The following is a 27,318-nucleotide window of genomic DNA, read 5'->3' on the forward strand; positions in this document are numbered from 1 at the left end:
GGCCGTGAACGGCTCGTTTCTCCTCTGACACGCCACATACCTGTGTTCGGCTGGCTTGGCTGTTCAGGTACTTCTGAGCAGTCCATACGCCAAGAAAAGGATGTCATTGGAGCCGACTTTTCTGTCGCTGGTAAGCCGATGGCCGCCGTATTTGACAGGAATACATTACTATCTGTGTCTGTGACCCCCGTTCAACCCACAATCAGTGGGATTCGCCTTTCGTTTCTGCTGGTGGTTGAAATCTGTAGGCTGCTCGCACAGCGTGCTGAATGATTTAAGCCTATTTTGCTCGCTCAAAACTATTTTTAGTCGCAAATGCGAGTGCGGTGTCGCCACACTGCCCATATTTTACTCTGCCTGTCACGGCACGCTGTTTGATTGCGTTATCAAACCACGCCGCTATTATTCGGCCTTGCTTTTAACTTATTCCACCGAATACCGAATGTGTGTTTTTTTTGCAATATTCAGCCTAATATATTTGGTTACCGAATATTCGGCGCATCCCTAGTCATTACTTTCTTGTTCTTTTACTACAGCCTTTTAAATGATCAATTAATGAACCAAAACCAGTCGCCCATTCAGTATCCTATTCATTTCTACATAGGCAGATTCTATAAATTCCAAAAAAACAAAACAAACAAAAAAAAAATTACATCAAATTCTGATTATCTGATTAGTTGAAAATGCTGCAGTAAAACCACTTGATCACAGAGGTACCATGTACCATGTTGAACAGGAATATGATGCAGTTTGCTGAAAACAATTTGATTTTTTAATGGAATTTTTAAAATCTGCCTATGTAGGAATGAATGGGATGTTGTTATGATTTTACATCACAATCACAATAAGAGATGCATGTTCTTCTGTAAAGACGTCTAGTGGTGAATAACAATATATTAGCCTAGCACAGTTTAGTACAGGGATTATTTTTATTATACTCTGGTATAGTCAATAGTGTTGCTGTGTTGCGTTAGTGTGGGCCATTTCAGGACTAAGGACAGTGTTACTGATCACGGACACTGTCCTTGGCCCTGAAACGGCTTATGGCTGTCTGTTAAGGACTTGGAGTTGTGGATACCAGCTCTCATTCATCTCCTGGTTGCAGTGATGACTCCGAGACCGTTTGTGCATGTTTAAGGTACCTAAAAAAAGACAACATAGCCTACTAAAAGAATTTAAACATATAGCAGTTGATTCACACTTCCAGATCACTTGGAGCTAGCCTAGCCTACTGGTAAGCTACATCCTATCCCGTACCTCACGTCTGCTGAACATGCGCAGAAGCATCAAAATAGATATAACCAGCTTTTTAAAATCATTTTCAAAACTAAACTTTTAAACTATTTTAGCACAAATTATGTGATTATTAGCTGATTTTGAATTATTCGTGACAAAATTAAAATATTATAAAAGGTTTTTATTTTTTTGAAGAAAAATTTAGGGTGAGCCTGCGAAAAGTGGGTGGGCCTAGGACTGTCAGGCCACCCATAACACTGTGCCTGGAGCAAAAAGTCCAGGTTTGACACAGCCATTGAGACTTTTGCCAAAGCTTTGCTCTCCAACCAGGCTGATGAGGATCTGCAACAGAAACTGCAAGTCACCCAGCATGCTCCTGAGACCAAGCTTTTTGGTATGATGTTGCAGGTGATGGTCGCACAGCCTGCCTTTCACCCCCCTCATCAAATCTTGGCACAGCCTGCCACATTCCCATGCTATCCACTGGGGCCACCCTCATTCCCTCAATTTCAACATGACCAACACCTGGACCATCAGCCTTCAGCCTTCAATGCACCGAGACATACCTCACCAGTCCCACACTCTCAAAAGTTTTACGCCTGCATCCACCTTTACTGACCTCTAAGTTCCACAAATTTTCCTAAGCAGTTAAATTTCCTTTTTTTTTTTTTTTTAAATTTATTTATTTTAACTTTGTTGCACTATTTGCAAATGTTCAGTACAGACATCTTATTTCGTTCAGTATTCACTGCTTGCACTTTATATGCCACTGGTACAGCCATTGGAATGTTTGATTCATAAGAAACAGTATTGTTTTTTTACTGTTGTTTTTCTACTGTTTATGCAAGTGACAACTTTAAAATGTGCTGTACAAATTTAGAAAAATAGATATCTTGCAATTCTATTTTTGTTGTGTAAGTGCCTCAAACTGTTGCAGCAACTTAAAAAAAAAATCAGTTCAATAAAAGACATTGCTGTAAATGTAGCTAGAAAATCATTTTATTGGAATCAATCAAATCAGTCATTCAATTCTCTGCTCTCTGCTCATTAAAACAAGCTGTAAGTGCTTGTCTCACATTCTTGGCTTCTATTGTCGTCTCATGAGGTGCAACGATGTAAGGTTCAGCATGCTCCAGCTCTTCTGCTCCTGCCATCAAATCCTTAGGAAACTCTTCACCTTGCAACCTGCACAGGTTGTGCAAGATGCAACAGCTGCTGATGACTGTTGGGACCCTGGAGATGGGGACCTCCATCCTTTTCGGCAAACACCTCCACCTCCCTCTCAGCCTTCCAAATGCTCACTCAATGGTCATGCGCGCATGACTTACGCGGTAGTTCAAATACCTGTTGGTGTGATATGAAAATCTATCAAGAGTCAGCTCATAGGACACATGCATATGGCAGCCACTGTCCAAGGTAAGATAAGATCATGTACATACTGTGCTCTCTTATAAGGTGACCATTATCTGCGTACCCCCTCATCAGCCACCCCAAGAGAGGATAAGCAGGGTCTCCCAAAAGCACGATTGGCACCTGCTCACCTCCAATGACTACGGTCTCCTATATGAAAATAAATTATACATTACTGTTGTCCCTGGATTTCAGCAATGAATGCATATGGGTCAATGACAAAGCTAAAACAGGATTTTCAAAGTCTTCAAAATGGAGGAATGGAGGTCAAAAGTTTACATACACCTTCACTTTTTCCAAACTTTGTTGCATTTTAGACTCAGTTTGAAAATAGATAAAATTAATCTTTTCCCTCATCAATCTATACACAATACATCATAATGACAAAGCAAAAACTGGTTTTAAGAGATTTTTGCAAATTTATTAAAAATAAAAAACAGAAATATCACATTTGCATAAGTATTCATACCTTTTACTCAGTACGTTGTGGAAGTACCTTTAGAAGCAATTCCAGCCTTGATTCCTCTTGGATAAGTCATGGATAAGTCATATACCCTGGACATACCCATCAAAATCACCAGACTCTTTATATCTTATTTTCAGGTACCCTTACAAGTGATACTAAAACCTCTCTGCATTTGAATGGATCTCTATGAGAACTGAGGGGGGACTAGATTCAGATGTTAATGATGCTGGTACAGTATGGAGCATATGGTTGGTTAAATGGCAGGAAGTCATCAAGGGTAGGATGTATCAAATGAGCCACAAACCATCACTCTGCTGCCAGATACAGAGGCAGAGGTGGATGGATAACTTTACAGGTTTCTTCTCCTGACTGAGGCCTAGTCCACATGGACCCGTGTACTTCTGAAACTGTGTATTATTCTATGCGATTTGACTGTTTGGCCACACATAACCACACTTTTGGGCCCCCAAAACCACATTTCTTTGAAACCGGAGTCCAGGGTGAAGTTTTTGGAAGACTCCGGTGCCAGCGGTTGCGTGTAGATAGGATGACCTCAGTATTTTATTACCTGTCTCCATTGTTTGACGTCAGAGCGACGGTAAATAGCTCTTTTCTAAAAGTTTACTAACTACTAAATCTACTCATCTTGTGTTAAATACAATGTATCTTAACTATATTTACAATGAAGCTTGATTCTGCACTCTGCACTTAGCCCGTATGTGAATGTTTACCGTTGCTATGGCAACAAGTGACAGCTGATGTTAGCGTTAGTTAGCTTAGCTCAATCGTCTGACGAACAATAACCCATAAATTATAATTCAACATATTTAAACAAAATCAAGAACAGCTATCAACAGTTACAGTCCTTAAAACCTTAACTAATGTGTTGTCACAGGTTAGATTATCAAAATTAAAGTAATAACAGCTTAAATCCCTGAGGAACTACACTAGCATTAGTGACGGTTACATCCACTTGTATGCAGTTAACTTACGTTACAGTCCCCTCAAACAATATCACAAAGCACAATACAAACTATATAAAGAAATTATCTATTAAGGGTACACTACTAAAATCTGGAGGTGCTTAGGTGACAGTTACCCACCTGAAAGAATAAATTAAAACAAACGGTGATTTTGCTGGTTTTCAGTAGCTTTACACTAGGTGTAACTGCCAACTGAAGAACGCAGCGCAAACCAACCGTTTACATACCTAGATTTGCTCTCCTGCCTTTACTCATATCAGTTATGCTTTAAGTTGAATGGGGGGTATCTGTATGGTATCTGTTAAGCATGTAACGATATGTCGAATTTCGTGGTGTCGTGATAAAATAAATTCTCGATATCGTTGTGGGAATGCCACGGTAGTTATATAGCTGCATTCTCCTACAGAGCTGGTAATATGACTGTGTGACTACATTCCCCATAATCCTTTGCATGCAACTGCGCACGCAGGTGAGAGCAGACTTGTGCAGCTCAGCCTCCAACTCTGACCCGTGTGTGACCGGAAGAAAACAGCGAATAAAAGTAAGGAGATTGATTGTTCTTCTCTGTGGATTTTCTCCACGACCGTTTGTCATAGTGAGAAGCCACGCACAGGGCTGGGCGATATGGCAAAAAATGTTATCACGATATATTTTTTCATATTGATCGATCTCGATTTTTATCACGATATGTAGTTTTTGCTGATTCTGCCAGCTCAGGGAGCATCTTGATTGGAGCTTGAAGAAACAAGAGATTCATTGAAACTTAACAATAAAAGTTTAATAACATAAAAGACTAAATAATATGCTTTTCCAATATTGAGAACAATGTTTTTACAGGGTATATGCAGGAATCCTGAGGTTAATTTCAATACCTTTTTAAGACCTTCCAAAAAAAAAAACCTTAAGACCTCATCCCCACTTCAGGCTGTCATTAGCAGCAACATATCCTTAACTTACGAAACAGCTGTAGTTTGCAATTAAATCTATGGAGCACAAACATACAACAGAACTCAGATAAGATGAGAAGGAATAAAGCTTGAAAGAATAAAAAGGCAGGTCATAACAAGTAACACAGCTCTACAGCTCAGTATCAGCTATTCAAGGCCAACTTGCTGAAAACAACAACCTTATGGCTAGCCCCTTGCAAGTGGGATTTAGGGCTGATCCAAAAAATTCGAAGCTTCGAAGCTTCGTTGGATGGCACGGTATTCGATTGAGAAAAAAAAATCGAATATTCGGCTTTTTTTTCTCCCGTTTTTTGGGGGGACCTTGAACACAACATTAATCATGCTGTTGTTGGCTCCTTTAGCCATATGTAAACTCAAAGAACGAGAAGCAATGTCAAATAAAAGCTTTAACTTATTGAAACATTGTATATAAACTTACCGCTTTGAATGCTTCTCATATGGGGTAATGGCTGCAAAATACGACTGGATAGACTGTTGTTTTGCTAAGCTGCCGCTAGCGATGCTAACAGCAGATGAAGGGGTCTTGCTAGGCTGTGTGTGTGGAGTCGGGGCAACTTGAGGCTGCATAGTTAGACTCTCTGTGTAGTCACTGGGATGGTGCCGTCTCAGGTGATTGAAAAGGTTTGTGGTGTTTCTCAACCTGGTTGGTACCAACCGCCGGCATATTTTGCAGACCGGCTTCATCTGCTCCTCATCACTTTTGAGGTAACGTTATCCAAACCACTTCCACACAACTGACATTGCGTTATCTCTTTTTTTTTCAACAATATCTTCGGTTCCGGGTGATATAGTGATGTCGCTTTCACGTTCTGCATTATTTTTGCCCTCCTCAACTTCAGTGTCACTCATTTTTTCTCCTTTTTCCAACTTCTCTCTCTGTTTACCTCCCGTCACAACTGTAGCCATGCTTACAATGAGAAGTGGGCGTATCCTGCCTGCATGGCATACAGTAGCCGGCAGACTCTGATATGCTGTTGTTACGCTTACTTTTGCCGTATGACATCGATTCAAAACGTCCCATGCTGATAATTGAGATTGATCAAAATTTTATCGCGATCCCGAATTGAGATCATATAATCGCCCAGCCCGAGCCATGCATATCACGTGAAACAGCGGAATCGTGGTTTTCCGACAAGACCAAACACTTGTCGGCAGTCCAATGCTTTCACAGCGAAAAAAAATGATAAAGTTACACTAAAATAATGTATAACAAAGCTTTCATACGGCTTTGCACACGCATTACTTTTGGATGGATTACTCGCGAATGCGGGGTCGCACAGAAATGCCACGCATATCACATGAAAGTGCAGGACCAGAGCTGTCCTCTCCTCATCTCCTGTTTTGAGAAAGTGTGAGGGTCTCCTTGATGTCAAGATTGTCAACTTGGCGTGCACAAACTGAGTGAATGTGTGTTTTTGAGTTTTTCTAAGACTTCCAGGGAAATGGCTGGACTTTATTTATTTTGGTTTTCTTTTCCACACATCTCTACCCACCTCTCTCTCTCTCTCTCTCTCTCTCTTTCTCTCTGTATCTGTGAGTGAGGGATTGTGTGTTATTGAGTTTACATTATTTCTAATTTGTTAATTTTGTTGTTGTTGCAGGGTCTGATTGTTCTAAGTTCTGTATATTTGATGGATATTAAGACTACTCTATCCTCATAATTTGATGTCATTCAGATGACTTTCTAGTAATAGAACTACACTACTTCTGTTCAGAGTAGGTTAAAAAATACTGAATGTTTCCATTTTCATATTCTGTCACTATAGTTTTAATTGACATGACTTTGTTATGGCACTTTAATGTCTGCCTGCCTAGCAGTAATAGGGGGGAAATGAAAGCACATGTTCAACTGTGTGTTGATTTGTTTATGATACGCTTCCAAGTTAAAAATAACATGCTGTACAGTGTACATGCACTATTTTTGAATAAAATAGCTATTTTTAACAATAAATTTTCTCTTTTTTCCCCCTTGTATAAATATCGTGATATATATCGTATCGTGGACTCTTTATTGTGATAATATCGTATCGTGAGTTTCTGGTATCGTTACATCCCTAGTGTCTGTAACAAAATCAATAAAATAATGTCACAATTGAGTGGGCAGATACACATAAATACCCTATATGTCACACTAACTTTATTTGTGAGCGTGCTATCTGCTCTCTTTGGATGGCATATCCAGCTGCTTGACCTAACGACCAACGAAGGAGGCTGCTCCTGTTGCTAGCTACCCTAACTACACTACCACGAAAGCAGCGACGGGCCTGTCAACGGAGATCCGACCAGAACCTCTATTGGCAGGCCCGTTGCTGCTTTCGTGGTAGTATAGTTGGTTGCTCCTCTGCTGTTAAATTAGGTCGCACAATTTTTGTGGATCCGGTTGTTTTTATTTTCCGCACTTCCCTATTAGGGTATTGAATCTGACTTCTGATTGGTTAAATTGGCCTTTCTGTTAGAAGTTACATCGCCACCTACTGCTTTGGCATGTGTATTACATCACTTGATAGCGGGTTTTGCAGCTTCGTGTGGATATAGTTGGTTTTTTTTTTCATTCCACACCACTCGTGCGGACGAATTTTTTTTTTTTAAACCTGAGCCCGAAAACCTTCGGTTTCAGAAGTACACGGGTCCGTGTGGACTAGGCCTGATTCTTCCATAAAGTGCAAAAGGAAAATCAGTCCGGAGAAATTCAAGTACTCAATTATGATTTTCAATCAATCGATCAATTGATTCTTTATCTGATGACATAGCTTCTCTAGATGGCATTGCTTTGGCCTCTAGCACTACCGTAAGAAACCTTGGAATAATATCTGACCAAGATTTGTCTTTTAATTCCCATTTAAAACAAACCTCACGGACTGCATTTTTTCATCTGCGTAATATTGCGAAAATTAGGCCTATCCTGACCTGAAATGATGCAGAAAAATTGGTCCACGCTTTTGTTACCTCTAGGCTGGATTAGTGAAATTCCCTATGATCAGGTAGCTCTAGTAAGTCTTTAAAAACTCTCCAGCTAATTCAGAATGCAGCGGCACATGCACTGACAGGAACTAAGAGGCGAGAACACATTTCTCCTGTTTAAGCGTCTCTGCACTGGCTCCCTGTAAAATCCAGAATTGAATATAAAATCCTACTCCTAACTTATAAAGCTCTAAATGGTCAGGCTCCGTCATATCTTTGAGAGCTCATAGTGCCATAGTATCCCACCAGAACACTGCGCTCTGAGAATGCAGGGTTACTCCCTAAAGTTACCAAAAGTAGATCAGGAGCCAGAGCCTTCAGCTATCAGGCTCCTCTCCTGTGGAATCATCTTCCTGTTGCGGTCCGGGAGGCAGACACCGTCTCCACATTTAAGACTAGACCTAAGACTTTCCTCGTTGATAAAGCTTATAGTTAGGGCCGGCTCAGGCTTGCCCTGTACCAGCCCCTAGTTAGGCTGACTTAGGCCTAGTCTGCCGCGGGACCTCCTATAATACACCGAGCACCTTCTCTCCTTCTCTCTCTCTCTCTCCTTTGCTAACACTCATGTTCTGTTACTGCATCTCGCCAACTCGGCCGTACTGCATGTCACTAACTCGACTTCTTCTCCGGAGCCCTTGTGCTCCACTGTCTCTCAGGTTAACTTATTTTCGGTGCCTGGATAGTGTGACGTGTGTGGTTGTGCTGCTGCCGTGGTCCTGCCAGATGCCTCCTGCTGCTGCTGTTATCATTAGTCATATTTCTACTGTTATTATACAAATATGATTATTGGCACATATGTATACTATCATATATTAATATATACTTCCAACATATTGTACCACAATAGCCGGAATTATAATTATATTATTTATATTATTACTTTCATTAATGTTGTTTTAAGTTATTATCATTACCATCTGTCCTGCATCTCTCTCTGTCTCTGTCTCTCTTTCTGTCTCATTGTGTCATGCGGATTACTGTTTATTATGATGATCTGTTCTGTACGACATCTATTGCACGTCTGTCTGTCCTGGAAGAGGGATCCCCCCTCAGTTGCTCTTCCTGAGGTTTCTACCATTTTTTTCCCCCATTAAAGGTTTTTTTGGGAGGAGTTTTTCCTTATCCACTGCGAGGGTCCAAAGGACGGAGGGATGTCGTATGCTGTGAAGCCCTGTGAGGCAAATTGTGATTTGTGATATTGGGCTTTATAAATAAAATTGATTAATTGATTGATTGATTGAATTGTTATTAGCTACTTCCACACCTGTCTATATGATGTATGGAAGTGTGTGTGTGTGTGTGTGTGTGTGTGTGTGTGTGTGTGTGTGCGTGTGTGTGTGGGTGTTGGGAGGCGTCATACATACCAATAGCAATGACCAACAACAGCTTGAAGGATGGCTGAATGTGTTCTTTTCCGGTTGTAGCAGTCTTTTGTGTTCTCAGAGGGGGCAGTGACGGGAATGTGCGAGCCATCTATGACTCCACCGCATTGTGGGAACCCCCACATTTCTTGAAATCCCTCCACAACTTCCCAAAGTCTGTTCCCTCTTGGTAAACTGATGTAATGGCTCTGCAGGGACCTTAAAGCATGACAGACCTCCCAAATGCAGTTAGAGATGGTCGCTGGCCTAATGGCAAACAGGTGGGATAAGGTGTTGTAACCCCTATCTGTTGCAGGGTACCAAATGGTCACGCAACCCTCTTCTCCAAAGGTATGGCTGACCGCAAGTGTGTGTCTCTTCTTGATAACCTCGGTCGCAGTCTTTCGCAAATAACATCTAAAGTTTGGTGGCACATACATAGAGTAGCCTCCCAGTCTTCATCCATGAAGGTCCCCCTAACTATCCTCTCCCACCAGTCAGCACTGTGCTCCCTCATCCACACAGTCCTACAGACAGTGGTGGCCCAGAGCACAGCCAAAGCAAAAGCAGTGGCTAAACGTCGCTGTCTCCTCTGCTTTCCTCAGTATTCTGCTTGTCGAAGATGGTTTCTTCCCCTGCTTCGAAAAACAAGGAGGAGTCCATGCAATAATGCAACTTCACGGGCGGCTAATATCTTGTTGTTGAAAAGTGCTATCCGATTACAATCCGATCACAAAAAATGCATGTTAATGCCAGGTGTAAAGGGGGTGATTGTCACTGAAAGATAGAGAATGCAGCCTTTTTCAATTATGCCCCAAAGCTATGGAACACACAACCTATGGATATCGGGGAAGCTAGCTCGCTTAATATCTTTAAAAGAAAGCTAAAAATGTAACTGTTCACTTTAGCCTTTAACCAGGGTTCGAAGTATGTGGGAGCCAGTGGGAGCTCAGCTCCCATAAAGAGGGCATTAGCTCCCACGAAAGCTGTACAACCATACATCTGTGGGGGTCTCTAACAAAACATTAACAACCACTGTTTTATCACAAATGATGTATTTTTCAATGTAATGAGTATTATTTACGTTAGCAAGATATTAACTAGTCCAAAATAAGGACATGTTTTCCAAAAGAACGACGATATTCTCCCATGAATGACAGGCCTTTGGCTGCAATTACGGTGCCAAGACACCATGGGGCGCTGTAGGCCTACAGCCTATCTGTGTTGTTTTATGTGCTGTAGATGTGGTGAAATAGAGCTCCGGTAGCTGACATCACGCAATCCTGGCATGAAGGCACGTGAAGGGGAGAGCGTTTTATCGAATCCCGAAACATCCCGAAAGACGGCCTAAGTACCGTTATATGTAAGGCTGCCAGATTGTATCCATTTGTACCCCTCCAGGCTCTTTTAAGCTTTCAGGGAATCTCTGGAGTAGGACGAGGGAGAGTTGATCAAGTAATTGTAGATGTCAGGATACTGCAATATTCTCAATACTCCTGAAAAAAACCCCGGGGGCGTTGTAAGGCTCAGCTATGATTAATCGGTCAAGTTTTGCAATATATCGCTCAATTTCCTGGGCTTTAACCTGCGAAGTGAACTCTGACAACCTTAAATCAGCACTGGTGCCATTCATTTTCACTCAAGGACTGCCAACATGGTGGTGTAAACAAACTGAGTCACGTGACGTCCGGAGCTCTATACGGCTGATTAAAATTTGTAAGTCCCAGATGTTACATTCAGATAAAGCTGTATCAATGTGGGCATGACATACGGCTGATTAAAAATCGTAAGTCCCATCGCTGTGTGGTCATGAATTGAGTTATTTTGCACTGTTATTTTGGAGACCCCCACAAAGCTCAGTTTATAGTTAGAACCCTGCCTTTAACTATCTATGACTGTCCTAATAACGATCTCAAAATCTCTCTTTTTTGGCTTCACCCAATTCTTTAACAATGTTGTATATTATCTGAGTTTATGATTTATGGTTTTACAATCCCATGATTTAATGATGTCATAAATTTATTACTTTTTATGATTTATTTCATCTTTCCATTTTTTAAAAATGATTTTAAGTCTGTTTTATGTTCATTATGTCTATTTTCATGTGATGCATGTAGTGCTTATGATGCCTTTATCGTAAAGCACTTTGTGCTGCATTTTTTTTGTATGAAGTGTGCTATATAAGTAAAGTTTTTTATTATTATTGTTATTAAAATTAATTTTAAAATTATGGGTAAAGATTATAACAGAATTTTTACAATCCTGTCCATCATATTAACAGACAAAGAGAAAGTCACACCCAACATCTTAAAGGGAGTGACAAAGAAGAGAAGAGGTTTAAGGGGAAAAGAACTGCTGCACATAAAGGTGTCTGTTCAAAACATGTCCTGCACAGAAGCATCACCTTCTTTATAATCACTTCGTTTTAATCATGTGAAATATAGTAATACATATATCCACAAATTTAATGGAGAGTGGACAAGTTGTTGCGTTAGTGCATGCATTGCCTCACCAGTAAACACTCTCGACGGTAATGACCAAGAAGCTGCTCATCGTGCCCCCTGTACAGCCCTTTGGACAAAAGCTCCTTGTTGTACTGGTATGAGTAAATCAGATACATCAGAGCCTCCATGTAACTGGAAGGAAGAGATTAACAGATGTTACATTCAGATAAAGCTGTATCAATGCTGCACCGAACTTAGAAAGGAAAACATTTCATCAAAGAAATAAATTTGATGAATTCACAGCACAACTATAAAGCTAAGAATTACACAGACTGTAAGCTGCTGCCCTCTGCAGGCAACTTTACAACTTTCATTGCCTGCTACTTTGGCTCAAAATACCTGTCTTGTGCAACACCAAACTCCTATGTGCTAAAGTTTTGATGAAGTAGTTGGAAACTCAGTTCACTGTTTCCAATATTGTTTACTAGGAGGAACACTGTAAAGGTGTCCACATACTTTGTCTTCTGAAAGAGCTCCAACCCAGACATCATGAAGATGGTCGTCTCACGGAAATTCCGATAGGCCTGGTGCCACATCTGAATAAGATCAGGAGAGGCAAGCTCACTGATGTAAAACTCTCCAAAGTAACATGAAATGGCAAACATGCGCATTTTTAATGATTAACAATGTCACAGCAAAGACAATGTACAATACTGCATTACAGGCAGAATAAAAGACTCATATCTACTATGTTAGATCAATAAAACCCAGAAGACACCTCCACTGACCTCATATTCATCCATGTTGACCTCCTCAGGCTTAATTAAGTCCAGTTTAGCACGTGCCACATTCATAATGCTCTTACATCTGTGGGGGAGGTGGGGAGACAGGAAGAGGAAGTGGCATTAGCAGTAAGATGATGAGTCAATGTGAGGTACTCCAGGAGATGAAACAGTCCACCCTGCCCCTAGGCCTTAACATGGACTAATGAATAACTCTTTAGTGCTGAGAGGAAAAGTGAAACACTCCTCCGGAGGCTCCTATCGAGGCCACATGCACACATAAATCTAATTATCTTGCTCAAAATAGCAGAGAAGGGAATAAAATCAATTTTTCACTCTTGAATACGGATTGAGGTCAACAAGCGTCATTGAAAAGTTTGAAAAGATAGTAAGGGACATTATAGACGCTAATGACAGCAACATCACAATGTCAACAGGGTGGGAGTCTTGATATGTGACAGCAGTATCAAGAAGAATAGTGATTTTTGGACATGTGTCTCCTAAGATTTGTATTTGACCATCAGATAGAAGTAATACAATCAGAAAAGAGCTGCAGCACAAAAATGTTGTCCACTTTCAGTCCATGCTGACACTAAACCTGTATGCTGCCTTGTGCTGGTCATTTTGAGAGTAAATTATCAAACTTGATTTTTTCATGTGACTAAGAACAAAATGCAATGCACTTAATTGAATAGCAGATTTTTGTTGTAGCAGATTGTCAAGTGTAACCCACCTCTCATCAAAGGCCAGGTTCCTGTCAGCAAACTGTGTGAGCAGAGTTCTCTCCAAGATCTTCTTAGGTGCCTGGTTTTGGATGAAGTAGACAATGATGTGCTGTAATCGGTAGTCATTTTCAGGAGGTGTGTCCTCTTGGGCAAATCTCAGAAGACGAGCATACTCCAGCTTTATGGCCTGATCAGAGAGGCAAAGAAGTGACAAGTCATAGTTAACAACTCAGACTAAGGTTGAGGTGCTATAAGAATATATACTAGTACTTACTCAGGTCCTCTTGAGTCAAGAACTTAAAGGTCACCTGCAAAGGTTTTTATTTTGCAACTAAAGGAATTTCTAACATGACTGTTTTTGCCAGATTACAAACTTCTGGACTTTGAGTTGATTTCTGTAACAACAACGCACTTGCAATTTTAGGTTCATATTTCTGCTCAATATTTATCTTTAAATAGTAGGACTGAAAATGGTCTAATGGAATCTGTAAATGCTGGACTGAGCGTTTCTCTATAATGACACATTGACTGTGCTGTGGAAAAGACATGGCAATGTGTCTCCATGAGACTGGTATATGAATATCAAATACTTTAAGTTAGGCACAAACATTTACTCCCTCTCTTTTTTGCTCTTCTCTCTGAAAACAAAAAACTGTTACATGTGAAATTTAACAAGATTATTATACAGCTGGAGTCTATTGATGGAAATTAGGGATACACAATAATATTGGCATGTCATCAGTATCGGCCAATAAGGCTTTAAAACGAACTACTGAAATTGGCGACACGCTTTTTTTTATTTTGCACAATAAATAAATATTACATACATTTAAAAGCATTCTATTTCATGTCTCCATCTACTGGTGGGCCATAACAATAAGTGTATGCATGCATAATATGATGTTAATTTCACTACAGAAGAGACTTGATGATCACTAAAATTAGGTGGGGAAAAAAAGTGGATATACATCAGTGTTTCCCCTACCATTATATTAGGGGGGCGCCAAGTATGAAGTAGCATATAGAACTGTCATGCTATTTTTACAATTTTGCTTAATTTCTCAAAGAGATTTGAGAGGCAAGTGGTCAATTTAAGGGGATGGGCTCTGAGCATCTAAAAACTTGGTGACACCATCAGAGATGCTGAATGGATGAGCTGCCCACAGAGGTGGGCAATTTAGAGCTGAGCACCTGTGCAGCACTGGTCCCCTGCAAACAGCCCCATGTGATTAGAAAGGCACAAGTTACTCTGTTGAGTTTCAGTGTTATTGTAACAGTTACTAAATGTAACTTTTTAAACTGTTGTTACTGCACTGTAAGAAAGTACACAAGAGAAGACCAAGAAAGAGACACAGATAAAACAGAAGGTGGACTGAGGTGGAGTGAGTGAATGTGGAGTGAGGAGAGGTAGGAGAGACAGTGTGTACCTTAAAAAAGGCTGCCTCAGGCCCATTCTTTTCATACACGCTCCTGGATTTGTCAATGGCCATAATTATACCCTGCATGTTGGGTGTCATCATTGCCTGCCCAGGAAGCAGGAACCATGTCAAACAAAACAATAGGACCTTGTGACCAACTGAGCAAGGTCAACCACTATGTTACGTTCTGAGGCACAACAATAAAGCGTACCGCAGTGAGGGCATGCCAGACATCACTCAGCACTTCATGCATTGGTTAGAGTGACAAAGCCAGTCAGTTTAATGGCACAATGTACAATCCTCACAAGGATAATGTGCGAAAACCAAGGCAGCCATATAACAGCTGTGTGAGACACATAGCGAACAGCAGCAATGCACTCAGAACATACTGTCCAACAACTACTACTGATATCCAGCCAACCTCAAAACAAAAACAATCTAGTATTCCAGGAGAACTGCATGAAATCTGTGCAAACTAAAATTAACATCCCCTATGGGTGCATTTGGCTTCATTTACAGGTGAACATGAGATCAGTGGGTTCTTGTCTTTAGGGACTTGTGTGATGAAGCAGACCTTAGCTTTCTGCAAAAGGCCAGCCTGCCATTGTGCCAAGATGCAGACTAGCTAAATAAGAGACTTTTCACACAAGAGTAATACAGAAAGGCAAACAAAGGCATCAGTCTTATTGCGCTGCATTTTCAGCCTCAAGCCAATCCTGAACTCTGTTGGTGTAAAGGGTCAGACTTTCTCAGGTGTGAAAAACCTTCTGTAGAGCCACTTGAATGACTAATGGTGCTCTCAGTCCATATATCAAACAGGCATAGACTTCTCAGCACAAAAAAGAAGAGAAGAGTGTTCTGGGCTAGAGCTACCTCGTCATCATACCCCCCCTCCTCTGACTCAATGACAAAGGTCCCCACATTAGGAATGGCCACCTCCACTGTGCGCTGTCCAGCGGACTCATCCTCTGTGACTAGGTCAGTAGGAGGGGTGGAGGAGGTGCTCACCTCGACCTCAGGCTGAGGGGAGGAGGGAGGGGGAAGAGACTGTAAAGGAAATGGGACAGATGAAAAAGGAAGGACAGAGTACTGATGGAAAAGCGAAGAACATTCCATGTAGATGAGAAAAAAACAGTGAAATCAAATAAACTGGGCTTGACAGATCTTTCAATCCTTGTTCACATTTACTGGGCACACTTGTGGACATGGTATTGGAAACTTGAATAAGAATGGCGCAGGGATTAGAGGACAAGTTCAAATTAGTTCAAACATGTCTTAAAACAACACCTACAAGTCTGTATGTACAATGACAGTTTTTAGTTGCTCTAAATGTTCCTTCTCTCCATACTGGCTGTGAGAAAATCTCTCTGTAGTGCAGTTCCAATGTAACAATGGGCAAAACACTCTTAAGTTCTTCTTCTGTGCCAAAATGCATTTTTAGGCTCTGCTGGTGCTAACAAGAGATGTCAGCGGGCTGTTAAGTTGTAGTATTTTTTTACTGAGAAATTCATTCACAGCAGCTTAGCAGAAAAACTGTACCCATGAATCTATCCTTCCAACCTGCATTTAACTTAACTATTTGGCCACTTGGGGGAAGTGGAAACAAGGTGAACACACACACTGACACACTGCATTACCATGGCAACCTTCTTTACACAGGCAGCAGTTACAGAGTAAAATTAAAATTTATTTGAATTCATGTTTCTAACCAACTGGTGAATGTATGTCCAATATTGTCTTCTTTTTAGCTGTGGTTTGGTCCTCACCAACTCTACAGAAAAAAATATAAAGCTGGCTGGACACAAAGAGTATAGAAGTGTGTCAAGAGAAAGACGTGCCTCTGTCTCTCTCACAAACCTGGCGATATCTTTAGTCGTGGCTCTAAAACGTTGGTCCTGCTTTGCACAGTGAGAGACAGAAATTTGGGATGACTCTCACTGTGTGACTGCTGTTACCATCTACATCTACAAACCAACAAACAGCAATTGCAGCATAAAATGATGCACTGGCCCTAAACCCAAACAAACAGACAAAGAGCAGCTTGCCATAGAGGCAAAACGTCAGATTGAGTATGTGCTCTCATCGTACAGTCTGCATCCATCTTGATGTCATACCCAAGTTTATTACATCCATGTCGCACAGTGTAGCTGCACTAAACTTATAAGACTATTAAAATCTCACAGCCTGTAGGAGGCTTAAGACCAAACTCCAAACAGTAAAACTAAACGGCGCTGATCAAACATAAACAAAGATTTTGTTACTGAGTGGCCTTTTCTCACCTCAAATGTTTTCAGAAACACGTTTTAACTGTACACTACTCTACAGTTTAACTGTAAAACAAGATTGTTGTTACCAGCCAGCCGCCATTGTGTCAAACAGACAAGCTTGCATTATGTCACTCACCAGTGGTAGCGTTTATTGGTCCTGTGCATCAGTGCATTTTGGTAGTTGTAGGTTTTCTACCTCTTGAGCAAACGCAAATGCCTCAGTCCTTTCCTCTGTTTTCTTTGGTCATGTAGCACCAGTTTCAAAAGTGTTTGTGTCTTTCTACTGCACAGACAGCCCACTTTTATTGAAAGACCATCTTTCAAGCAGTGGAATACCTCTTTAAATACTAGATTTTAGAAGCCAAAAATGACTACAAAGAATGACCACATTTAATAAATGTAATAAGACCCTAAGCAAACAATTACTCTAAATGGTGTTCTGAGTTTAGTTAGTCACAAGGAAAAAATATGACTGGATGAAATGAAATAAAATAGACCAAATAAAAACTAGTGGATACACAACACTTAATCTTGTTGATTATTATACAAACAGACATGTTTGAAAGACAGAAGACACATGTTGGGTGACAATGACTAGGTGTGAGAGTGGCATGTTTTACATACAGCATTTAACAATGCCTCGGGGCTTCTCTCCTCTTGTTCAGCAGCAGCCCTGGAGATGGCCCTCTGGGTGTCCTCCTGCAGGTGCTTGGAGTCATTTGTGGGTGATGGCTGCTCCATGTACTCTGGGTCATGCTGGGGTACTGCAGGAGGGCAACAACACCAAAACACAAAAATGCACAGGCTTTTACTTTCAAAACCTTTCTTTTCACACACAAATGCCAATATGCACTAGGTGTAAATGCTTCTGTATTAGTGTGATCATGATTGTAGAAATTACCCATAACATTTACCAATATCCATAATTACATTTTAGACAGGTGTAGGGACACCAGTATTCTAAACTCTCCAGAGTGAACTACAATAGACAATGAGGAACCACAAGGAGGGCCTAATGTTTATTACCCTGCCCCCGAGATTACCCTGGTCATGAGGGATGCTCCCTCCAGAAATCCGGGTGCCAAAAGGGGGGTAAAAAGTTCACTTGAGATCCTTCAAGGCTCCTGATGTCATTAACTCATAAAAGGGATCCAGCCTGGGGGCAACTTGGTTTGATTAACCACCCGGCTAGGATCTTAAGACAATGCTTTCCAAGTACATCCCATGATGTCCCCTCACACCACCCGGAAAATCACACCAGCTCATTCACAATGAGGCGAAGAGGAGACTGAACAGATGTTAATGTCCTAAATTAGATATGTGTTCCTAAACGCAAAACCAAGTCTCTGTTGTAATAGTGTCTCTTAGAAGTAAAATTATACATTTGTTTCCTTTTTGTTCTCATCTTCATTTCCTAACCTTGTACACGTGCATAATCCATGTTTGGTAGCTGAATGATATTTTTCTTTAATCCTGTAAAACAAAAGATTAATGAGTTGTAAATTCACTTTTCTTTTAATCCCTCATTTAACACTAAACCATACTGCCATCTTGTTGACGGAGTTAAGGAGAGTTCCCCCAAAGAATTCCATATTATATTTAGAATTAAAACATAGTTGGGTTTTATTAATCAACCTGTTGTTATGAATATGTGCTTCCTCATTATGTTTTTTCATTTTATATTGCAACTATAGGTTAGTCTAGAGTGTGTATTTGAATCAGCTTATATGTGTACTTTGCTGATATACGCGGTGTAATAATTGTATTAATATTAATTGGATGTTAAGATTTTGACCATAATGGGAAGAGTATGTGTCTATCACGTGTAACATGTTAAAGTATATGATCTCGTATAATCAAAAGAATTAAGTTTTCTCCAAAATAAAATGATAAGCCTATTTACAACAAAAGAGACCGCCTTAACAAACCCACCCACTCTGGCCAGATAAAAACAAGTGAGCGCAGCGCGTCTCTCTCTTTCTCTTGTTCTTGTCCTCTTGCTCTTTTTTTCGTCTCAATCTCTTCGACTTCATTTTCATTACTCTTTGTCTCTCTCTTTTTTTTTTTGCCTTTTTCGTTTTTGTCCACTAGCTTTTGCCGTATCTTATGTTTTAGCCAGTTACGGTTCCTGCGTAACTTGTTCTTGTTCACGACCAAATTTATTTTAAACTTTTAAATTTTACTTACCCAGTTTTTCTTTTACCGCCAGTGCCTTCAGTAACATTATACTTGAAGTGACGAAGCTAGCCAATTTTAACATTTTTATGTGCGCTAATAGTAACTTTGATAACAAGATCGAACACCCAACGAGATTGTTTTCAACTTTATTATTTAAGCGAGTAATCATAACAAAGTAGACAAGCGCCTGTTCGACTGGCCTCTTAACACCAGATTCACTGGAGCCAGTGGCTGCTAGCCACTTGTCACAGTGGTTCTGTTGCCAAACCCAGAGACTTTCTGCAGCTTAAGAGAACCAACGTTGAGGGCCACCCGAAAGGACACCGCCACCAGGCTCCACCGCCCATCACCGCTGTGTTCCAGTTTGTATCACCCTGCTGGAAGGCCGTGAAGTGAAGCCGGGGATCGCAAAGTGATAATCAGGGGGTCCTCCGAAAGAAACGTCCGCCTGAATCAACGTTGCTAAGAAAGTAGGAAAAGAATTTCTCTAACTCCAGGCCGCCGCTCTGTGGTAAAAGAGTTGATGTCGAACAGGAGGTTTAATTATCTTAATCATAAGTTAGATTTCATTAGGTGAAGGGCATCCCTGCGTTCCCAATTTATCTATAGTCACATACTCTCTCACTATCGCCAAACTAAATAACTCACAAGTGTCACCTCATACACTGTTGATTTTGTGTTATTCCATATCATTATCATTTGCTATTCATTTACTCAGTTGTTACACATTTAGCTTAAATAAATCTGCATTTATTACCAAGTCGTTGTCTGCGTATATTTCTTTTGAACAGGAACTAAGATCCCTGTATGAAGAATTCATAACCCAGATACTGAGATTGATTCATTATTGAAAAGCTACAGAGGTATTCATTTGATTTGTCGCTTCCCTCATTAAGAGGGTGGTGCCTCAGACCTTATTACGAATGCAAACATTCTCAAAAAGGTATTGCTCCTACACAGGTGCACAGATTCAATTTTAGTTTCAATAATAACAGAATAGCCACATTAGTTTAAGTATCAGGTGGGTTCCGTTACATGTTTAGTTGACTTATAACCCAATAAAAGATACTGTTCGTTGCTTAAAGGGACAGTGCACCCAAAAATGAAAATTCAGCCACTATCTACTCACCCATATGCCGAGGGAGGCTCAGGTGAAGTTTTAGAGTCCTCACATCACTTGCAGAGATCCAAGGGGAAAGGAGGTAGCAACACAACTGCACCTAATGGAGGCTTAAGGTGCCCCAGATTCAAATGTCCAAAAACACATAATTGAAACCACAAAATATCTCCCAAACTTCACCTGAGCCTCCCTTGGCATATGGGTGAGTAGGTAATGGCTGAATTCTCATTTTTGGGTGCACTATCCCTTTAATTTAGCCAGGCACCATATTTCAACAGAGATACATTTGATTGCTGTGGGCTGAATGACAAACATCTGAGATCACTTTCCTGTAGCCAGCAATTTTTAGCTGAGACCTTCTCTGTGACACTGTGTATATATTGTAGACAATATTATATACTATAACATAACATACCAAAGGGAGTTAGGGTTGTGTGGCTTTACGCTATATTTCATAGCAATTTCTTCATTCTTTTATAACTCTTCAGAGAACAAAAGTTTTCACATACTTCTCTTACTACCAAGTACTGCTTCTCCATGTCCTCTCTACTCTGTATTCAGAGTGTAGCGACCCTCACCTGTGTTGTCTGGAGTGCTGGACTCAATAATCATAGGTTGAGGAAAACAGGAAGAAGTGGAGGTGCTGGATGCTGCTGAGGCTGCTGTGGCTGCTGTGGCCAGGGCCAGCTTCTCCTGCTGGGCCTTGCAGGCCTGCAGGGCATCCCATTCCTCAATCTCCTTGTCAAACAGCTCATTATCCTCCTTTACGTACTGCTTTAGGTCTGGAGGCAGTTTGTCCATGCCACTGAGTATCTGTCCCGTTTCCTTATCAAACTCCTCTGCACAAACAACAGAGACACACAATGATCATGATCTGGTCTGCTGCAAAACAAGACAGCTTATTAAATGTGTGTTTTGTATAAACTCTGTCAACAGAATGGTATTACTTTTTATTTTCAGTGCTGCACTTAGAATACAAGAAAACATAAACATGTCATAACTAGATGCACTGATTTATCGGCTCAACATCAGGATTGGCCGTTCACTTTGTTGACTGCCATATGCATTTCAGCAAATCATACAACAGAACATTTACCGATGGCAGTGGCTGATGTGTTTCTGTTGTGTCACATCAGTTATACGCAGTATAAAAAGCAGGCTCGAGACTAACAGTGTCCCGTTGTCCTGGGGACAATAGAAAATATGTTTGGAACGAACAGAGATCTTCTCCAGATTGCTGTTGGGATGAGAGGATGCAAACTCACTATCGACGCACTAGGAGACGCATCCTACTGTTTTACTGTTAAAGCTACATACCGGTTAAAGCTGTTAGCAGCTGGTGCCCGCAGCTAACAGGTAATGGAGATTGCACTGTGTTCCAATAAGACGTGTTCAAGTTCTATTCAGTAAAAATGAGTATTGGGCAAAGAGAAATCATAATGTATATCGCAATGTGTTAAATGTAATCTTTTAAAATGTAGTTTTTTGCCAGACACTTGAACAAATACAGCCATTTGAAGGAGAAATGTGTTGATGTAAAGAAAAGTAAAAAAAAAAAATAGAAATTAGAGAATGTTGAAATACTAAACATACAACTTGGGACACTGTGAAACATAAATAAAAACAGAATGCAATGATATGCATATCCTTCTGGACTTATTTCAATTGAATACAGTACAGAGACATTAGATATTTCAGATATTTCATGTGCAAACTGATAAACTTTATTTTCTGTTCTATCTTCTGTAAATATACACTGATTCTGGAGCAACAACAGACTGAGAAATATGTGCAGTGTTTCCCATACATTGAAGAGACTATGGCAGCCCGCCATAGTCTAATTTGCCCCGCCATAGTCTCCAAAAATTGGCCAGATATAAAATGCCTACGGTGAATGAACGTCACTCTGTAGCATCGGCTGGAGCGCCTACTAAGACTTCTTAGATAGACTTAGATAACTCTGAGCCTGCACGGCAACACACAGCACCATTGAAGTAAGCTCTGAAAACTTTCTTTCTCATTTGGCTAGCGTTGCATGGTATACCGGTACTAAAATAGTACCGAGGTACTAGAGTATTCCAAACGGTACTATACTGCATTTGAAAAATACCAGTAATTTGAAATTGATTTAATTCATTAATTTAGTTAATTTATTTTACTTATTTATGCACACAAACGCCTTTCTTGTTCTTATTGGAGCACAGATTACGCAAGTGGTGTGTATGACAACACCTGTATCAACATTCGCAGCAGGTGCACGTGAAAAAAGACAAGAGAAAGTCTGCCTCGCAAAGGGAGACAACATGAGACAACACAAACTTGGTGGAACATTTGAGTTACCAAACCGTGACGTCTGTACCGAGGTAATAACTGAACCATGATTTTTTTGGTACCGTTACACCCCTACTATTTATTGTTCTAAAGGTTTGTATCCAAAAGGACTTTTCCTTATCGAAAAGTATCGAAATTCATATTGGTACCGAAACAAAGATTTTGGTATTGTGACAACACTACATTTGGCTCATGGTAGTTACTTTCCATTCCAGGTCAAAACTGATCTATGCAACAGGTTGCAGGGAAAGCATCTAGCTGCCTGCCTGAAGGTTGCCATAAATAGGCCTGTCCCAGAGGCACTCAACTACGGATGGGGGCGGATAACAAATCAAAAATTTTGCTCTGGTTCAGCCCACTTGACATGCTGCTGTGTTGTGCTATGGCCTATTCAAGTGCTGGAATTTGTTATTTATGTGACAACGCCTGAACGCAACACCAGCTACGCTCCTTTGTGCCATGGTGCAGGTTCGGGCCGGGCTCGGTTATAATTGTCTTGGACTTGGATCAGGTTTGGTCAGGAAAATGTGGCCCGAGCCGCGCTCTAGTGTGATCACCTGTGTGTGTGTGTGTGTGTGTGTGTGTGTGTGTGTGTGCGCGCGCGCGCGTGTGTGCCCAAACGGGGCGAAACTCCGCTGTGCACGATACAGAGAGCAGAGGAGAATTATAAACGTGCAACCATGTAGAGACAGAAATGACATGTCGTGGTGTAAATCAGATAAATAACATAAGGCAATTTAGTTTGTTTAATAAAAAGACAAGGTATAGACCTGTTCTATAGGCCTGGATATGAAGCATCCGTGGTGCCAAATAATATAACTGTAGTTTCTGAAGAGCTAGAGAAAAAAAAACAAAACAGCATCGCTGGTCATATTTCATATTTTAAATCAAATAATTCAATACTAGTCCATACCCATTGGTAGCTTTGTCACCTTCTACCTATGCCAATCCTCAGTGCCTATGTGCAGTTTCACATAGATTGACCACATCAGTGAGTAGAAAAACATGGGACAGACAGAATGACTGACTGACAGAATGACACACTGACAGTTTCTGTGATTATCTACAGCATACCATACCATGACTTAGTCATACCAAAAATTAGAAAAAAAACAAACAAACAAACATTCGGCCACAGGGGGAGCCACAGCTATTGGTCGCATTTTAGCCATTTTTAAGCATTTTCTGTTGTTATAGCGCCACCCAGTTGCCAATTAGTTAAATTTCTCCAGTCACCGGTTCTACATATCTAAATACATATCTACAAATTTAGTAAAAATCGATATGGCGGTTAGGCCTAGACAAGAAATTAGCTCTTTAATGCCCCCATTTTGTTTGATCAGGTCAATAATGGAGGGTTCCCCTCAGATTATGTGTGGCCTACAAATTTGCGTGGTGATCGGTGAAATCCTTGAGATGTTATACACCTTCGTGATGAGCCACGCCCTCCACAATATTCATTGCCTTATCCACCTTATTTTTCACGGAAACACGGAGGCAAAACAGAACACAGCCAGCTTCCATTTTTTGTGCGACACTTCGGGTCCAGCACTCTTGACCACTGTGTAATTTTTTTTTTTTCACGTCACTATATCACCGTTTAGACTAATCTGATGTTTGTAAAGCCTATAAACACAATGATTGAACGTTACTATTTCTGTGTGTGTAATTAATGGTTATCGTAGCTGGGCTAACCGTTAGCTGTTAGCCGTTAGCGGTGTCTGTGAAAAAAATATTTTTTCCAGCGGATGTCTTAGTTACAACTTGACTGAGCTAACTGGAGTAGTTTCATGTCGTATCCGACAACGGGAGGCTTTTAACAGATGACGTCCTGATGTTAGCTTTGCTGCTAGTGTTAGCTGTCCCTGTCAGCTGCAGCCACTGATGCTTTCTAGACATCGTGATTTTCTAAAACTGAATAAATACCACACATAGCAACACAAAACTGTTTTGCTAGCTCAATCATGTTGTAACAGCTGGATGGTTGATGCGTACATGCTGATTCGGGTGCTATCAGAGCCGATCCGTGCATCTCTATGGTTTAATAATCAACTCAGTCAATAAAAACAACCCGTCCTGTGTTAGGAGTGTACGTCGCTGACAGAAAGAAAGAAAGAAAGAAAAGGGGAAAAAAAAGATAGAAAAGCAGCGTACACCTCACATATTTATTTCTCACTGTTGCGCACACGTTTGGCTGGCATGCAGAAGCACTGTCTGTGTGTCTGTGTGTCGAGGGTGCGAGCCGCAGCTTCAGCTGCTCAGGTAGATAGGCTGTGTAGCCCGGTGTGTTTTTTTGCTGATTCGGTTCTGCAGGTTCTCTGCTGGTACACTGGAGACAGGGATCAAGCTGTTTGTCTCACTCAGGATAGACTGTGCTTTTTTGGTTCATAGTTTTTGATTGAAGTGCGATTTATTCGCGTTTAAAGGGAATTATTTTTACCGGCAATTACCGGATAACGGAAACGTGGGCACAGTTATCTATATAAAATACACAGACAAACTAACTAACTAACTGATTGACTAACATAAACAATTGAAAAAAATTAGCTTGCACCGTTAGCTCCAGTAAGGGGAAACATGAGGGAAAGCAGCTGACCGGAAGTCACGCACAAAAACACGGAAGTTGATCACTATTTACTTCCGTATTTGAAAATAAGGTGGACAGAAGCTCAGTTTTAGTAAGTTTTCCAACTTTTGCCAAGAAGGAACTTTAGATATTGGTCCCTAGATCATGTTCACCGAGTTTCATGCAGATCGGTCAAACTTCCTAGGAAGAGATCGATTTTAAGTGTTTTTCAAAAAATTCAAAATGGCGGAAAATCTGTATAACCGGAAGTTATGGGTTCTTGAGGCAAATTTGTTCCTCATGAAGAGAGGCATCTCTGTGCAAAGTTTAATGTCTCTACGACATACGGGACTCGAGATATGCCCATTCAAAATTTGCAATTTCAATCGGTTGCTATTGCACCCCCTTTTGGCCAATTGATGTAATATTGCTTCATTTGCATCCTCCCATGACCCTCTACCAATGTGCCAAATTTCACATGGATTGACCAAGTCAGTGAGGAGAAAAATGTGGAACAGACACACAGACAGACACACCCACAGACAGAGTTTTTGTCATTATACAGTAAGATTATCATTTTAATAACTGTTGGTTAGCTCCACAGTTGTATTAGTTAAGGAGTTATGAGAGTATGTGATTACCAGTGAAGGAATGTAACACAAGTGACAGAACAAGCAGAAGAAACAATAGCCTTTCTTTATCTATGATGCCAATAAACATGTGCCATGACTGGATTAGTCCATCACACAAATCAGTAGCTCCTTATCCTTTGGCCTCTAAATGTAGCCAAGTCCAAGATATGTTTTTGAGAAAAATGACTAAATCAATAAACAGACAAAACCAATCTCTTACACAATTGACCCTTCGCTAAGCCCCACCCCACCCCTTTGTGGCAGTACATTAAAGAGGACATAAAACACTAAACATAGTTATCATTATTTAAAGAGGGTCTCTCACCCTAAAAAGATAATTTTAGTTTAAACACTTAAAATGAAAGGAAACTCAAAATCCTGTCATTTAAGTTCAGCTGTCAAAACAAAGGGTGGCGCCATGTCTGTTGTGTTGCCGGACGTGACGCCAGTGGAATGGTCGTCAAGATAGCGATCGCAGTGAAGTGAAGACAGTGGAGCATTTCTGAACTGGGTTGAGCGCCACACTTTTTGACAATGGAGGAAGACGAACTGGAGAGGCCTGTTGAGTCTGTGACAAGCCCCATTGCCTACGCATATGAGCCTATAAGGCATGGGAATCGAGCAGTGGTACGGGAGGAAGAAGTGGTTGAGCCGGTGATTTGGGGTCAAAGGCATGTCGGCAACATTACGTGGTGTCAATGTGGCTATTGTACGCCGATGCCCACTGTGCCAGAGTCTATTTGCTGCCAGGAGGCTGGTCTGGACCATCTTCTCCATGACCACCCCTGCATCACCGTGGTGCGCTCATTCAGCATCTTGTGCCGGGAGGTAGATGTGTTGGAGGTAGTGATGCTTTCGCTGAGGGATGTCAGAGCTGAGACACTGGAGCGTCCCGTCAACAGCAGGTAAGTCAAGCTAGCTGTAACCGCGGGTGAATGACTAACCGTATGCAGTAAAGAAAACAAATGCATGCTCTACGGTGTTGGCCAAGAATATGATAACATACAAGGCGAACAATGTTTCCACGTGCTGTTTGTTTACATATAGCCGTGTCTGACCGAAACGCCTTTGTGTAACGTTATGTCGTTTCTCTGGTACTAATTGCTAGCTAACCCTTAGCGTTAGCTAGTTGACGCTAACAGCTGTTAGCTATCAATGCTGGTACCTAACATTAGTTTGCCGGTTCACATAGCTGACTATGTTACATATTGCTACTGGTGAACAAGCCAGTTAGATGCAGAACATGTCTGAGAGGCCTGACATAACAATATAATGCCACATGAATGCTTTCTAGACATAGTTTGTTTACATTGTGTTGTGCAGCACGTTATGAAACCAACGTTTGGGAAACCGCTGTCAAAACACTGTGACGCAGACAGTTTGATGTGAGACATTCAGACGGGTTCATCCTCAATAACTTTTGAGTGAGATTAGCAATACACAGTTGACGTATATTCTGGAATCTGAAAG

The 27,318-nt window shown here is 40.9% G+C and overlaps 1 protein-coding gene across 10 annotated transcripts in view; it reads right to left on the reverse strand.

Moving 5' to 3' along the window:
- Positions 1 to 27,318, reverse strand: part of usp25 (ubiquitin specific peptidase 25) — a 256,799-nt gene that overhangs the window by 61,283 nt on the left and 168,198 nt on the right. For 6 of the 10 annotated variants that reach the window (XR_007450541.1, XR_007450543.1, XM_049591477.1 and 3 more), the window contains 8 exons: positions 20,898 to 21,158; positions 17,646 to 17,785; positions 15,628 to 15,801; positions 14,764 to 14,859; positions 13,345 to 13,523; positions 12,618 to 12,696; positions 12,346 to 12,425; positions 11,898 to 12,021 (listed from right to left, as the gene is read on the reverse strand). Coding sequence is in view for 7 of the 10 variants with exons in the window: in XM_049591477.1 (XP_049447434.1) it covers positions 11,898 to 12,021; positions 12,346 to 12,425; positions 12,618 to 12,696; positions 13,345 to 13,523; positions 14,764 to 14,859; positions 15,628 to 15,801; positions 17,646 to 17,785; positions 20,898 to 21,158 (1,133 nt within the window). In the remaining 3 variants the exon portion in view is untranslated. Of the gene's footprint in view, positions 1 to 2,211; positions 2,581 to 2,675; positions 2,797 to 9,388; positions 10,021 to 11,897; positions 12,022 to 12,345; positions 12,426 to 12,617; positions 12,697 to 13,344; positions 13,524 to 14,763; positions 14,860 to 15,627; positions 15,802 to 17,645; positions 17,786 to 20,897; positions 21,159 to 27,318 lie in introns of those variants that run through there. The other 4 variants (XM_049591482.1, XM_049591480.1, XR_007450542.1 and 1 more) reach the window with 3 other exon arrangements.

Source organism: Epinephelus fuscoguttatus, linkage group LG12 (assembly GCF_011397635.1).
Source record: "Epinephelus fuscoguttatus linkage group LG12, E.fuscoguttatus.final_Chr_v1".
NCBI lineage: Eukaryota > Metazoa > Chordata > Actinopteri > Perciformes > Serranidae > Epinephelus > Epinephelus fuscoguttatus.